Source organism: Ipomoea triloba, chromosome 5 (genome assembly GCF_003576645.1).
Source record: "Ipomoea triloba cultivar NCNSP0323 chromosome 5, ASM357664v1".
Classification (NCBI taxonomy): Eukaryota; Viridiplantae; Streptophyta; class Magnoliopsida; order Solanales; family Convolvulaceae; genus Ipomoea; species Ipomoea triloba.
Genome location: NC_044920.1, coordinates 23,444,368 through 23,461,159, shown reverse-complemented (window position 1 = coordinate 23,461,159; position 16,792 = coordinate 23,444,368). Strand labels below are relative to the sequence as shown.

General features: G+C 34.7%; 2 protein-coding genes across 2 annotated transcripts; one reads left to right on the top strand and one right to left on the bottom strand.

The window, feature by feature from the left end:
* The first annotated feature begins 1,006 nt into the window (after positions 1–1,006).
* Positions 1,007–3,651, top strand: LOC116020714 (tubby-like F-box protein 5). Its single transcript, XM_031261209.1, has 5 exons — positions 1,007–1,229; positions 1,519–1,895; positions 1,994–2,081; positions 2,579–2,708; positions 2,836–3,651. Exons 2-5 carry the CDS (start codon positions 1,542–1,544, stop codon positions 3,503–3,505), a joined length of 1,242 nt encoding a protein of 413 aa, XP_031117069.1. The 5' UTR covers positions 1,007–1,229; positions 1,519–1,541; the 3' UTR covers positions 3,506–3,651.
* Positions 3,652–9,650: 5,999 nt separating this feature from the next.
* On the bottom strand, positions 9,651–15,114 carry LOC116019875. Its single transcript, XM_031260237.1, has 2 exons — positions 13,725–15,114; positions 9,651–10,067 (listed from the first exon to the last, which is right to left on the bottom strand). The coding sequence occupies exons 1-2, from the start codon at positions 14,873–14,875 to the stop codon at positions 10,046–10,048; spliced, it is 1,173 nt and encodes a 390-aa protein (XP_031116097.1). The 5' UTR covers positions 14,876–15,114; the 3' UTR covers positions 9,651–10,045.
* Between the last annotated feature and the right edge of the window lie 1,678 nt (positions 15,115–16,792).

Below are 16,792 nucleotides of genomic sequence, written 5' to 3'. Positions count from 1 at the left end.
ATATATTATTAAGAGATTGTTGACTTTAAATATTTTAAAATATTGTTCTAGGGTGGGGTGTTAGGATTGTATCTTTATTTTTTAATTGTAATCTTGTTCTTTTGTATTTGATGTAGCAAAGCGAAAAAGCTAAGTTATTAATAAATCAAGTGAACCCTATAACAGTCATATATGTGTAAAGAGAAAATATCTCACATTGTCAATTTTTACAATGCTTGTTTGATCTCAAATTTGTAGTGTTATTTTGTCTTTTCGTTATAAATGTACTGAAAAATTGCTTGTTCTCAACCCACAAGTTGTTGAGCGGAGACCAATAAAAAGTAAAGGCTAAATTCAGCATCCAACATCTCAAAAATGTGCAACGATCTATAATGAAATAAAATTGCGTCTTCGCTACTAGCTATACGTTTTGGTGTAAATGGTAAGCACTTGATCCTAATAAATGGTATCAGACGGTGTATTAAATTTAAAATTTTAATGACTTTTGTAATTTTTTTAAAAAATAAAAAGTAAGTAAAAATCAATAAAAGTCTAAATATTTGTTATATGAGACTTTTATGGACTCTTACAAAGAATACAAAAGTATTATTAAAAGATTCAATAAAAGTCATTTAAAATATTTTTTTTGAAGAGTAAAATTTATTATTTTAAAAGTGAATAAAAATGAATACAATTCTATTACTTAATCTCACAATATCAGCCAATGACCTTGTGGTCTAGTAGCATCCGGTAGTGGCATTTGGTTGCACCTCATGTTGGAGGGGGCAGGTTGTTCTGTTTATGAACAGATACTACCATGTAACCGAGTCAGTGGTACTCAAAAAAAAAAGGAAAAAAATCTCACAATGTCACATCACCATAGGCATAATTGAGAGATTAAATTTATTCATACTAGCATAATTATGAATAAAGAATTAAAAATGTTATTTTTTTTCAAAATAAATAAATAAATTATAGGGGTAATACCTTAATATTTTACTGGATTATAATTAATTAAAGTTTGAACTTTTTTTATTTTTTACGGCCTTGGGGAGTATCACCCCTCCGGCTTTTGAGATCGTGAGACGGATAGACGGGGAGGAGTATACCGTATACGGCGGTATTGGTGGCTGCAATGGCGGTTCCGGCTATGTGACTTCCACTCTAACGCGAAACCGGCACAGGGTTCCGCCACAGAACATTCTCCATTGCCCTTCATACTCGATCTCTTCTTCTTCTTCTTTGCTCAGGTTCGTTAATAACACAACTAATCTTGCAAATGGCAACAATTTTATGGGATCAACAACAAATGTGGCTTCTGATTTAGCAAAAAAAGAAAAAGAAATCCATTATATATAAAAGAAATTAAAAAAAACTTGAAATAATGTGGTTAATTGGGTAAAAAATTGATAAGAATTTGTATATGAGAACTGTCCATCTGGTGTTTGTAGAAATGTAGCGGATAAGACTATAAGATGGTATTTCTATTCTGATTTCTGATTCAATATTTTTTTCAATTTTTTGTCTTGTGGTTATTAGAAAGCTGTGATAGTGTGATTGATATGATCACCATAATGTTGATCAAGAGCATTACAAGGGAGATGAAAGATGTGAAGGGGGGGAAAAGAAGGATAGGGCAGGAAGGGAGGCAATTGCAAGGCAGGAGCTGCAATCACATTCCCTGGCCCGATCCATTGCCGATTGATTCAGCTGGACAGGGGAATTGGGAATATTTACCACCAGAATTGCTCTTAGATATAATTCAGAGGGTTGAAAAGAGTGAGACATCATGGCCAGGTAGGAGTGCAGTTCTGGCTTGTGCTTCTGTTTGTAAGTCATGGAGAGAAATCACTAAGGAGATTGTGAAGACTCCTGAGGAATGTGGGAGGATTACCTTCCCCATTTCACTTAAACAGGTAAATCTGCTTAGTCTGTCCCGATATCTAGTTAATCTGGTTGCTGATGTTGACTGAAACTGATAACGATATTTGTTCCTCTATCGATTCTAAACCAGCCGGGGCCCCGTGAATTTCCTATCCAATGCTTCATTAAAAGGGATAGATCTACCTCAACTTATCGCCTCTACCTTGGTTTGACTCCTTGTAAGTCATGTTCTAAGTGGAGATTGTTGTTTGCTTTTCGCTTATTTAAATCTATACCACTGTTGAAGATAAACGTGTGTTAAACATTTAAAGAATGCTTCCTGTTTCTGAGTCTTCATATTTCCTGGAGCCTTTTGGCTTTTCATAGTTGGCTCTTGTAATATCTCTATGAAGTTATTATCAATTTATCGTATCTCTCGTTCTGCACTAATCAAACTTCTGCCTTAGTGGTGGCTTATTGCCATCTGCTGGACGTTTCAACTTATTGTTTCTCAAGAAACATGAAGTTATGCTTTGGGGCTAACAACAAGTTTAAAGCATTCTGCTTGTGTATTAGTCAATATTTTGGTTGTATGGAGACCTTAGTAGGTAGGGGGATAATTTATATTGGCCGAATTTAGTTGTGACATCAGGACAACCACAAACTTTTTTGTACCTCTTCGTGTACAGAGGTTCTGTTTTCGATTGGTACTAATCATATGATTACCATGTCACAGCTAAGGATGAGAGTGATAAACTACTTCTAGCAGCAAAAAGAATAAGAAGGTTAACAGGGACGGACTTTATGATATCATTGGTTGCAGATGATTTTTCACGATCCAGCAATACATATGTTGGGAAACTGAGGTAAAGATTTCTGAAACTCTATCCATCAGGGAACCAACACCCACCCCACAAAAGAAAATGAAAACCGTAAAATGTCCAATGGCTTTCTTTGTTATGCTATAACTGATCAAAAAGGAAATTTTACCAGGTCTAACTTCCTTGGCACAAAGTTCACTCTATATGATAGCCAATCTCCATATCACAGTGGAGCTCAGCACAATAATCAACGAAGAAAAAGATTCAATGCCAATAAAGTCTCTCCTGGATCATCTACGTGTGTCTCAACTATTGCTTACAAACTCAAAATTCTTCGCACCAAAGGGCCTAGGAGAATGCATTGTGTCATGCATTCTATTCCGTTATCTTCTATTCAGGAGGGGGGCACAGCTCCAACACCAACATCTTTGCCACTATCATTCGGCAGTAAGTATACTCCTCCACCGGTCTCAAAAGTTAACGAGCCAGTGACAGATTTCAATTCCCCGAGCCTTTTAGGTTCACAAGTGTCACCGCCATCTCCACCTTCTCAAGTTCCACTTACCCTGAGAAACAAGGTCCCTAAATGGCACGAAGATTTACAATGCTGGTACCTAAATTTCAAAGGTCGTGTTACAGTGGCTTCTGTTAAGAATTTTCAGCTTATTGCCGCGGTTGATCCCTCTCATAATATTGCACATACAGATCAAGAGAAGGTAATCCTGCAGTTTGGGAAAATTGGGAAAGATGTTTTCACCATGGATTATTGCTTCCCTCTTTCAGCCTTCCAAGCTTTTGCAATCTGCTTGACTAGCTTTGACCTGAAACCAGCATGTGAATGACCTTCAATCCTTCATGCATGTTTATTGTAAATCATGATACTTTTCGACCTGTTCCTATGGCTCCATAAAATTCAAGTTAATTGTGTTATGTCTTGTCCTGTGTTGTGTTTAGTAGAGATAGAGAGTTATACACTTATACAGTTATACCTAGGGATGCCAATTTAACCTTATATCATGGACCAGGGTCCACATAGCATTATGTATCTTGGATCAAAACGACAAGATACAAAATTCATACTCGTAAGGTATAAAATTTCATAACACAAAACATAAAAAATCACAACACAAGACATACACATGTTATATATTTACTTATTTTTCAAATATGATTTAGGTACATAATTTGTGTTCATAGGCACAGAAATTCACAACACAAGACACATAATTCATAACATAAGTGATAAGACACAATTACTAATTTGTTTCAAGTACAAAATTCATACTCTTAAGATACGAAATTTCATAACACAAAGACACAAAAACTCACAACATAAGACATACACACGGGGACTACAGTGCATTGTGAATCCTGGTTAAGGGTAGAGCCAAAAAATTCTGGCCTGATAAAATATTAACTTGATAATTCCAAAATTGATAAGCCCAATGACCTAAACAGGTTAGCCCGATAATCCAATCACTTAGGCTACTCATGAATAAAATATAAATGGAGTTTGTACATAAGCTCGTCTTTAGTATTTTATTAAGATTTTAAATAAAATTTAATAAATATATTAATATATTTATTACAAAATAAAATATTTTTTATGAAAATAAATAATGAAAAAAAAAGTATTATGGATTACTCGGTATTATATTATAGTCTAAATATATTAATTATTTTTAGTTGAAATTTAAAATTGGATTTTAATTATGTTTTTGAGTTAGAAATTGAAAATGGAGATTTAGATTCATTAAATAATGTTTAAGTTTATATTTATTATTGTAAAATGTGTTTAGTTTGTTAAAATTGAAAGTTCAGGATGTTAATTTTAAAATCTCAAAAATTTTAGTTGAGTCAAGTTTTAAAGTTAGGGCTTAAAATTTTAAACTCGACCAAGAAAAAGAAAACGTGACAATCCAATCGACGTTGACCCAATTGTCATTCCTAGTTATACCTCTCACATTGTTTTTAGAAGTATAAGAGGATTAATAGGAGAAAGTATAACTCTACCAAACATTAAGGAGGTTTTTGGTTTAAAGGATGTTTTGAGACGATGTTACATTTTTAGGAATTTCACTTAAGAATATGGGGATGTGATTGATCGATCTTACAAAAAATGATCAAGAGAATATTATATTGCATTATTTACATTTACAAAGTTATTTGAGATAACTTAAACCAAACACATTTAACTACAATAGGATTTCTCATAAATTATTAACTAGAATTTAAGCAGTTCTTGATAAGAGCTGTGTGAATTTTACTTACTTTTGTTGCTTTAATTTTACTATAATCAATTCATAAAATGCAGCGATGTTATATAGTGATTCTCCCATTTGAGGTAAAATTGACTCTTTATGCTTCAACATGTTGAGAAAGTATAGATGAACATATACTACAATGTAATAGGGTTAGTTGTATTCAAAAAAAATAATCATAAAATGCATGCAACTGTAATAAGACCTATCTTCTAATGATTTTAATCCAAGATTAAATTCGTCAATTCTATGTCAAATCTTGAATTTAACATGTTTTGAGAAGGATATTTATATAGTAAATTTTAGATGCTTACAATTTATATAGGCTCTTAAGGTCAAAAGTCTTGTGGTCAAGCGGCATAGTTGTGGTCTTCCCAAGTGAGAGGTCACAAGTTTAATCCCCAGTGGGAGCGTGCAATTCAATTTATATAGGCTCTCAGGGAACTTTCACATTCATTTCCCATCTCAAATGGTCTATTTTGATAATCACCCGACTCAAATCGAAAATGGACCTCACATATGTACTATAAAATATCTATTTTCCATGTCATTTTATGCTAAAAATTCCAACAATTTTATGCATGATGAGAACCTAAACATGAATTACATATATACTGATTCTTTGATGATGATACCCATTTGTAGGATGCAATTTTGTGTTGTGGCGCGCTAGCTGCAATAATACTTCACTTAGGTAACGTTGAGTTTGCCCAATGAACAGTTTCATCGTATTGAAGTTTCATTTAGGTGTGATGAGAAAGTACTTGAGAACTTCTTGGTCAAACACATCATGGTGACTCGCGATGAGAAGATAATAACAAAATTACTTGATGCACAGCTACTAAATCAATAGAAATGCTCTAACAAAAATTGTCTATTCTAGACTATTTGATTGGTTCGTTGATAAAATTAAATGGATAGATGCTATTGAATCTTCATCCGTATCAAATGTTGTTCACTTAAAGCTTCTATTTTTTTCTTACTCATGCTTGTGGACAAGATAAACGATGTAACACCTTACAATGCTATATTTTTGTTATTGTTATTAAGTTTGAATTTCTTAATATAATATATTTTGCGATTATGTTGTTGAAGTACTATATTATAGGTTTAATACATACTCTATGTGATATTAATTAGCGGCTAAATTCTTTAAAAAAAAAAGAATTTTAAAAATTTAACGACAGACAAAAATCATAGCAAATCCGTAGCTAAATACCTTCTAACAATAAAGAATGACAACAAAATAGCGACAGAAATATTTATTGTTAAATTTAACAATGGATATTTTCGCCTCTAAGTTGTAGCTAAGTGACATCCATTGTAAACAGAAACAAACTAACGACAGAAATTTCGTTACTATTCTCTTACAAATTTCATCATCCAAATCATCACAGAGAGGAAAATTGCGACAGATTTTTTAAGTTTAGCGACAGAATTAGAATTCGTTGCAACTCTTTAGCAACGGACAAAATCCGTCACTAAAGTGAATAGTGATGAAATTTCTCATTTTCATCGCTATTTTCGTTTTTTTTTTTTTTTTTTGTTGTGTATAATAAATAAAAATGAAATAAAATTATCTTTTTATTGGATACAATTTTTAACTACCATGAAATTCGTTATTTCATATCTATACTTCACATAATAAAATAAGAATTTTTAAAGAATATCCTTAATTAGCTGTTAGAGATATATCGATAGCACTATTAACATTATTTATATGTCAAACTAAACATGAACCTTAATGTAATTTGACTGTAATTGAATTCAATTCAATGAAATGTCCAATTACATTGTTTGGTCAGAAGAAATTGCATTTTCCTCCGCTTATTTACAATTCAACCTCCCTCCAGAATTACATAATTCAACGCTCAATGTGAGAAAAAAGAAAGTGTTGTGAAAACAATTTTACCACTCTAATTATACACTTGTCTAGCTGACATGCCCTCCCTGATTTATAATTTTTAAGTATTTATAATTCTAAGTTGTGTTTGTTATTGCTACGGTCCTGGAAACATTATTGTCATTCTCAACTCCACCATTTTAGGTTGTGCATCTAAAATGCTAGTATTTTTTAAGACTAAACGATTGTGTTTTGTTTACACGGGGTGTTTTTTTGCTCTAACACGAATGCTTGTGGCTTTTATATATAGTAAGATTATTATTATTATTATTATTATTATTACTACATAAAGGCATTTGTTTCACTTCTTACCTTCTAATTTCATATACTCCTATTTATGTAATTTTAATTTTTACTTTATTCTAACCTTATTCTTTTTTCAACGAATTACAATTCTTTTCTCTCTAATTCTCTCATCCCAACCAAACGCCCTATAAGTTTTTATTAAGATTTATTGGTATCATTCACTCATATATATCCTCCATATCATTAATAAATGGATAGGATTCGTTTGATACCATGTAAAAGATTTGATTTTGCAAAATAATTTAAGAGTGCTCCTAATGTCCTAAAATGTTATATGCATGTAAAAACATTCTAATATATATATATATATATATATATATATATATATATATATATTTTGATAAAATCTTCAATGGTTGATAACACATAAAATGCACACACTAGGGCACATGCTTATAGCTTAAATTTTCATTTTTCTTAATTATTCTAACACTAAAATGGTTGAATTTCTTACATTTTAAATGATTAATGGATTAACTATTTATTTGAATGGTGGTACTTTTGATGCTGCTAAGAAGGGTAGGTTACCTTGGTGTCATGATCCTTATCTAGTAGAAGCAATGGCAGTAAAGGAAGCACTCACTTGGATTAAAGATCGTGGTCTCAATAATGTTGGTATTCAGACTGATTGTTTAAATTTTTGTTTAAGTTTTAATTCTTGTAAGTTGGACCTTTCGCATGTTGGTTTGATAGCTAAGCAATGTGACCAATGTTGTATGATTGCTAATGACATTGGGAACGTGTTTGTTCGCCATGTCAGTAGGTTAGCGAATCAGATAGCTCACATGTTGGCACGAGCGACTGATTCTTCGTATGTCCTCAGAGCGTGGGAGTTTGTCCCGCTTTCTTGTGTTCTGCATTTTTTCTCTGCTTAATATATTAAGTTTGGTTTTGTTTTAAAAAAAAAAAAAAAGAAACTTCTTTAGCTTATCTCGAGAACACAATAATAATTCTAGATTGATAATCACACAAAGTCAAAATGAAAGTGCATAAGAAGATTTTCAGTAAGAGAATAAAAAATTAACACAGATGCTTAATACATCGAATATTGTCTGGTGATAAATTCTCTCTAGTCATGTTGAACAACTTTTCCATTTCAACTATTTAAAATTACTTAGATATCCCACCTATAAATAATTAAATACACATCTTTCCTTATTTCTCAAAGCCCTTGCAACCCCTTTCCCTTCCCTTTGATATAAAAGTTTCCTTCAATATGTAGCCTCAATAGGAGGATGTTGTAGGAAGAAAATGATGATATAATATGGAGCTTGTAGGAACAAGGATGAAAAGATGATAATTTCTTTTCTTATTTTTCTTTATTTGTATTTTAATATGAATTTTGTATCTCTTTTTGTTATGAAGATATTTGCCCTTAGTATATTGCTCCATAATAATTAGAATTTGACTTGTATTTTTTTTTTATATATTAACTGGAAGGGAGAGACCCAATTGTACAAGGAATTAGCTAATACAGACTTCGCGCAATTGAGGTACACCGTCAATGTCATCATTCAAAACATTCAGCATTTCATCTGGAGGAGTCTCAAGGACATGCATGCCTTTGGGGAAGCTTTTGGGCATTGCTGCAAGAGCGTCAGCAAACCTATTATGTTCGCGGTTAATCAAGGATATCTGCCATACTTTACAGCTATTCAGTTCACGTTTGCATGCCTTTAGGAGGTTATATACCACACGACTAGGCGTATTTTTAGAGCCTAGGCCTTCAACTATTTCACTCAAATCACACTTCAAGACGATTCTCTTGTAGCCCATAAAGTTGGCAAGTTGTATGCCTCTTAGAAAAGCCCAAGAACATCTGAATACGGTTTGGTACTTTTAATTTCCAAAAATCATTCCATTTAGCCGCTTCGATTGAATTGATAGAACTAACCGCCAGATCGTAGGCAGAGCTTACTGAAAATATGCCCAAGGCTTCTTTTCTCCATCCAATTCTATCATTCTCATCTGGATCATTATAGATAATGGTAGCTGCTAGCTTATCCAATATTCCAATGGGTAAGAGGTGTTCAAGTTGGTGTCACTTCTAACCATTGTCTTCATCCCAATAGCTCGATACTGGATTATACCAGTCTAGTAATGATACAGAAGCAGTAGCTGCCTCCCTGAGTGGACTTTCCCCTAGCTAGTTGTTAAGCCATAATAGTGTTGTGAGACCCCGAATTCATTTTTTTCATGAAAAGTCTGTTTATTTAAACAAATAAAACCTATTATAAGATTTTCACTCCTACAAAGTATATAAACTCATATTTTTGTTCACTCTTTCCTCTTTCCTTGTAATAATCTAACAAAAACCCTTAAAATTTATGTCTAAGTCTAATGAGGATGCTCTAAGCAAAAACTACATCCACAGACATGGATGAGCAAAATTTCTTTAAGATTTGGTCTTCCTAGAAAAATATTCTTGCTTTGTCCTTGACATACATACATAATCCCACCCTAGGAACATATTTTCACATTTGCTATTATGAAACGAAACAAAACAAAACAGGAGGATGTTGATAACAATGGATTTCTTTTTACATTTCAACATCAAGTACCACTCTTACACAGAGCATTATTACATATTTTTACCATAATAAATTCTATTTGACCATCTAAGTAAGATGGGGTCTCCTTCTACGGATGCTATTTACTGCATCAAACTTCTTTGACCCTAATTATCATTGAATAACTTCAACACAAAGAGTGTCTACAAGTTCACAGTTTCTACTTAGAACAGCTAAAAGTCTAAAACAGTACAATGTCTGACCAGAAGATCTTATAGGCGGTAGGATCCATTCTCCCCACAAGCACTGTGCTAAAATTAATCCTAGGCTTTCACAAGAACATCATTAGAGTCTCTCCAATGTTAAACTCTATGACCATGAGTACTGAAACTCAAACCTCAATTATTGGCCCCAAATGCAAGCCCTGAAACAGAAGCATTCATAACAATTGGGCATGTTAATTGATGTTGCAATGACTGGAGTAGAAAAATTTAAAGGAATTGGGCATATCAAAAGTTGAATTTCCTAATGCATTGAGAAATAACCTAAAAACTAAAAAGTATTAGTGAAAAATGAACACCAAGAACAAAGATTCACCCAACTGAGGAATGGTACAATAACTGGCATATCAAATCACAGTTCTGAATACCTTATATTTCCAACTAATTATATCTTGTAATAAAGATTTTACGTTACAGAGTCAAAAGCATAACTACAATACTAATTCTGAAATAATATCATGACAGATAAGCAATTCAATATTCATGTATCAGGGGATCAGTCTACATTGAGAAGGCCATGTAAATGGATATATCACACAGAAATAAGGTTAAATTTGAAGGCAAGCAACTTTTCTGATTATGTAAACACTTCCCATACTAACCGATTTTAAGAGAGACAGGTGCTAAGACATTCTACAGTTGGTCAGTTGCCATTAAAAGATACCCTTTCTCCAGTGAAATTGTTTCGCTTTACAAATTGATATTATCAAGTTTAACAGTCAAAATTGATGTTGAGAAAGGTTTTTTTGGGCACTCAAATTTACCTATTCATGCAAGTACTTTGGACATTTCACCCAAATTGTATTCAAGGACAAAAAATTCCAAGTCATTATCAAATATAGTCAGTTCAGCCAGAAAGCAACTTCTCTTTTGCAAGTCTGGCATGAGCACAAAACTACCATGCTCCTGACTGCTTATTGAACATGAAATTCTATCAAATGTCAGAAACCACTCATAGCTCACTCCTTTATTATAAAGTTGTTTTCTTCTTTTTACCTTCTCATATATTAGATTGAGATGAATGAGAAGATTAAAAATTTAATGCGCAAGAGAGGCAGGAAACAAAGTGATACTTAGGAGCCATATCTAAGCATTTAATACCTGACTAATATCAAAAGAAAATATGAATAGACATGGAAACCAATAATATAACCTAAAATCAGGTAGTATTATGGTTCCATGACTTATCATAGACATGATAGGTGATCGTAGCTGGCTGCTTGCCAAATTAGACTAAAATCTAGACTACAAGTACTTCTATCTTATAAGGGTGTGGCTTTGACTCAGCTGCTAAATATAATTATCCACTTTCTAATGAAGATATACGGTGTGAAATATACAGAACCATGAATCCATAATAATTGAATATGAGCATAACTCCAGGTCTTTAATCATTTAATTTGCTAACCATCTTTAAAAGTCTAAGTACACTTATTCACCCTTTGCAAACTAGCAAAAATATAAGAAAGTCCAAGTCTTTAATCATTTAGACTGCTAACCATAGCACTATACCATACTATTTTGGCCTAGTGTTCCATAACTGTTTAGCATGTCAAATAGTCTTTACTAATGTAAAAAGATACTCAGTATTATTTTCTAGCAAAGATCAACAAATTGATATGAGCCTCTAGTTTTCACAACTAGTGACAACAAGGGATTGGATAGTGCATTGATGTCTCAATATAAATGATAAAAAAAAAAAATTATCAAAAATAAATAAATGCAAAAGCAATGACTCCAAAAGATAATTTATTTACTTCAGTTTTCCATTCACTAGTTTCTGTTTTCATATTTTTATTCTCTATTTTCTATTCTTTATTTTTAGTTTTGAAAACATGTTTACCAATACGCATTTACAAATTCAATTTTTTGAGACCATAACCATATAACATTATAAAATAACACAAATTCAAAATTCTGAGTGATTTTTTAAGACCTAATATTCAAAATAATTTTGAACATGATTGGTTTGAGCAAAATATATATAATTTTTGCTTTGAATTTAGTGTATGCGTAAGTTTAACATCTTATCTTCAGAACAAATTTATATCGTGATATAACATAACGAAAAATATATGAATCAATAACCTATCAAGTTCACCCAAAATCTAAAAATCCATTTGGATTTTAAGTTTTAAACTTTTAATACAGATAATATGAATAATGTCTAGCTCTAGATGTATATATGTAGAGGCAATACCAAAAACGATCCTTCGACTATCACGCATTTTTTTTAAAAAAATTGATCCCTATCAATCAAAACTCTCAAATTAAGTCCTTCGACTATAAATTTAGTACCAAAAATGGTCCACCAGTTATTTCTCCATCAGAACCCATCCAAAACTAAGGATGTTTTTGGTATTTCAGGGTATTCCCGTATTTTCCTTCCCTTCTCATTGATATACAAAGTCAAGTGGTTTTTTTTTTCTCTCTAGCTCTTATCCTGCCTGGAAAAGCATTGAAATCTTCAAGCTGTCATACACCATTCTTGCTAATCTCGTTAATTGTTATCTCTATAGAAATTTTTTGCGGAGAACAAAAATGGCAACTTCCCAAGTTCAAACTTCTCCCTTTGAGTGTGTCTTGAGAAATCAAAACCATTTTCACAAGAATCTCAAGGTTTTGGTGAATTCTTGTGTTTCCGATCAGTGGAGAAACGGTTCTGATTCCAATGAAAATGCTCACCAGATTGACATTACAGATCTCTGGGCTCATAATTCATAAACCCTAGACAAAACCCATAGGAATGATGAAAGGAATACAACTACTAAGAATTCTAATAATTGGGATAAAGTCAGAGAAATTGTGTTTTCTGGGGAGAGGAAAAACGAGGACGAGAATAAAACAGAGAATTTGCCATCAAGGTCAGATACCTCGGTAGTGGAGGTTCTGCATTTTGACAGCATCTCCTCCCTTGTGAGGAGGTGGAGAGACTTCAGAGTGGTCACGAAAACCGTCAATTCCACTGCGAACAACTCTTATGTTAGTATCTCCAAAAGTAATTCCACCACCTCTACACCGTGCGGTGGTTCTCCATTGATGGAAGGCTTGTGCCGCCATCATCTAGCGATGGGGAATCTGTCAGTATGACACCTCCTTTTCATGACAAAAACTCCGAAGCCTTGGAGAGGGAGAGGCTAAAGTCACCAATATCATCAAGAAATTGACCTATAATACCTTGAAATTGCGGGAATACCCTAAAATACACATAACACCCTTAGTTCCTGCTAGGTTTTGACGAAGAAATGACTGGAGGACCATTTTTGGTACTATATGGAAAGTCGGAGGACTTAATTTGAGGGTTTTGATAGATAAGGATCAATTTAGTAATTCACGATAGTCAAATAACCATTTTTGGCATTGCCTCATGTGTAGGTTATGTCGGTATAACTAGATGAGAATAGGGAAGATAGAAGATAACGAATGTAGTTATCACGGTGGATAGATAGGTAAGTAGATGAGTGTGGGTAAGCAGGTGGCGCTTGGAATAGATAAATAAGTAGATAGGTGGTAGGTGTGGGCGGAGTAGATTGATAAGCATAAGTGAGGTAGAAGTTAGTAGGTATCGAAAATGGTGATTATAGATGAAATGGTGTGTATTTCTGTATTAAACAAATTTGGAGGATAAAAAAACAGTGTTTCTTTTTAAAACTATATGCAAAGTAACTATATTTTCTGGTTTTCATTATTTAGTTTTTCAGTTTTCTAAAGAGCTCAAAAGTTCTCCAGTTAGTAAATAACAATCAAGCCTAAGATTAACAAGAAACAAACTAGTATACTAAAAGCAAGAGGCAGAATACCCAAGATTTCCAATGCCGTTAATTGGCTCCAGAAGTTGCAATTGGTGCTGTTGCTGTGCATCCTGCTCGGGATCAAGTTGCTGCAATGGCTGCACGCTACTACCGTCTAATGCTGCTGCAGCGGAAGCTGGCGTCCCCTTTCCTTCTACAAACCGCCACATGTACCATGCCCCGACTGACCTATAGGGTTTCCATTTCTCACACAACTGCTCCATCTGAGATGGCCTTGGCAACTCCTCTAATCCATGCAGCAATTGTACCCCTTTCCTTACTCCCAAGTCGCTTACAGGCAAAACATCTGGTCTGTGAAGTGAAAAGATCATGAACATGTGAACCGACCACGAGCCGATGCCTTTAACCATTGATAGCATTGTGAACAATGAACGATCGTCCATTTTAACAACAGTATCATCAGATAAAATCCCAGACTTGTACTTGTTTGCAAGGTCATAGAGGTAGCTTGCTTTTCGGCCCGAGACTCCAATTTGCTTGAGCTGTTGAGCAGAAAGGGAGAGGACGGTGTCAGGATGAACAGCTTTCTCCCCGCCACATAGTGAGATGAATCGCGTGTATATAGAAGTGCCGGCCTTATACGCCAATTGCTGGTAAAGAATACTCTTCGTCAGAGCTAAGAACGGTGGGTGGCGCGTTTCAAACGTTGGCGGTGTGAGGGTGTCGATCAGGGACACAAGGAGGGGATCGACGGCTCGAAGATGGCGGAGGGCGAGCTCAATTTCACCATCGGCTGATAAAGGCTTGACGATTTGGGGCAAAACCCTAGATATTTGAGCCACAGCTTTCCGGCGATTCCTGGAGGTTGTAGACGCGGTTGCGGTTAAAACAGTGGACGTTGAGGCGGCGGAAGTGGCGGGAGTGAGCGCCTTGAGTGGAGAGGAAGAAGAGGGATCGGCGGTGGCCTCCGGGGGCTTCTGATCGCCTCCCTCAACAGAGGAGGCGGTTGAAAGTTTTCGGATTTTCTGGGGGCGAATAGGGATTTTGGAAGGATTGGAGTGATTACGAGGGATATCAATCGGCGCGTCGGCGAGAAGGGCCGGGTCCGATCCAAGTCCAGAATCTGCATTAGGGTCCGTCAGCGGTTGGGAGTCGGAATCGGGTAGGGTTTGGGTCTGAGTCCGGGTCTGCTCACCCATAGAGAAAGAGGGAAACACAAAAATCCTAAGATTTCAGTTAAATGGTGGCGGTGAAAGGCGACGGACGGCGGCGGAGGAGGGGAGTATTAGTAGGCGTCAGTGGATGCCCGGAGTTAGTTTGGCGTTTATGAAAAAAGTCAAGCATATCTAGTGAGAGTGAATTGGCGCTTGGATAACGTGCACACTGCACAGAGACTACAACGTTGTCGCACCACAAGTCCGAGGGTGTCGGTGTTGAGTGTTGTTGGGTTCGGACCAGTAATTTGAAACGTGTCGAAGGGACCAATTGGCAAGGTTTTAAAGGATATCTTAGAAAAAACAAAATACTCCGTACTATTTTTCCTATTAACTTCGGTTTCTAATTTTTTTTGATATGGCAAAAATCTTTTTATTTTTAAATTATCCATGAATGATCAATTTTACTATAAATTTAAAAAAAATTATATAATAATTAAAATTAATCTTCAACTATGGAGTTTAGCTTAACGCTCTCTATGTCATGGTTGTCGGAAGAACAGGCCAACTCAAACGAGCACCCCAAAAAAATTGAAAACGACGGCTATAGTTAGCAAAGAATGTTCAATGGAACTTTGTGCGAAAGGTAATGAAGCCTCAATGGGAAAAATTTAAATAAGTGTTGAAGCTAGTTTTATCGTACACAAGATGGGCCAAGGCCCGAAGTACCAAAGCATGGATGATGATATGGAATTGGTCTTTGATAATGAAGATGAAGATGGGGATGCTAAAGAGGATACGGATTGCCCGAAAATCAAGATCATCAAAAGAAAAAGTAAGATTAAGGAGACCATATATGGCGGCAATCGCTCATCATAAAAGGTACCTACTGAAAAGGATCATAGCTCTTTGGCATCCCAAAGCGATAATGGAACTTGTCACATTGAAAAACAATTACTTCCTCATTAAATCTGGTTCAACTGACGATTATAATTATGCCAAGTTAAGTATGAAGGTCGATGGATAGTCATGGATCACTATAAGTTAAGGAATGAAAACTAAACTTTGCTCGGATGAAAGACACAATTGAAAAAGTAATTGTTTGGCTTAGATTCTTATGATTACTGGTGAGATAGAAACACTAGTTAAAATCGATAAAGTCACAAGTCTTATTTCCACGTGGAAAGTTTTGTCAGACTCTGCATAGAAGTAGACATAACGAAAGCACTAGTGGCAAGATTTAGCCTGAGACAAAAAGTTTGAAGAATAGAATATGAAGGAATTCATTTATATTTGGTGTGTTTCAAATGCGGTATTTATGGCCATAGCAGTGAAGTATGTCCAAAGAAATCAAAGGTAGCGAATGTTGGTGAGGGGTCACCGAAGAACGGAAACGACGAGGTAACTGGTAATAGCGATGCTCATGGAAGGAAAGAGCATGAAGCTTGCGAGGATCTCATAATAAGACTAGACTTAATAAAAATTTTCAAATCCTAGATGATCGCCAAACGTAAAAATCGAAAATCAAAATTTGTACAAGGAAAGATTCTAACTAGGAGAATAAAGTGTGGTTGAAGGGCGGCGATAATTTGGGGATAAAAGAGGGAAGGCAGAAAAGATGGGTCAGATTTTCTGTCCTCGGAGAGGAGAATCATAATCTATACAAGGAGGGGATTAGGAGCGTGGAGATATCTTAGGAAAAGAAGGCAATGAACAACAAAATGATCTAAAAAATAAAAATGGGGAGGGAGTACAATGTAACAACAAGGGGAATAGGTTAGCATTACAAACCAACAAAATGCAAGTGTTGGGAAATAATATGCAGGGAAAACATAAAGGTAATAATATAGCGCTAACTTCTAAAGTTGGTGAGGAAAGGGTGAAAAAATAAGGCCAAAAAAAAGAGTAACTGTTAATACAGTAAGAAGCAGAAGAAAATGAAGAGAAGTTCTGTGTTATTCA

What these genes read in the sequence shown, in the direction of transcription:
- LOC116020714 (XM_031261209.1), top strand. Translation starts at nt 1,542, where the DNA reads ATGATCACCATAATGTTGATCAAGAGCATTACAAGGGAGATGAAAGAT. An exon ending in CTACCTTGGTTTGACTCCTT is followed by an intron (nt 2,082 to 2,578) that starts GTAAGTCATGTT and finishes ACCATGTCACAG; the next exon opens with CTAAGGATGAGAGTGATAAA. An exon ending in ACATATGTTGGGAAACTGAG is followed by an intron (nt 2,709 to 2,835) that starts GTAAAGATTTCT and finishes AAATTTTACCAG; the next exon opens with GTCTAACTTCCTTGGCACAA.
- LOC116019875 (XM_031260237.1), bottom strand. Translation starts at nt 14,875, where the DNA reads ATGGGTGAGCAGACCCGGACTCAGACCCAAACCCTACCCGATTCCGAC. An exon ending in AACGGCATTGGAAATCTTGG is followed by an intron (nt 10,068 to 13,724) that starts GTATTCTGCCTC and finishes CTTCTGTTTCAG; the next exon opens with GGCTTGCATTTGGGGCCAAT.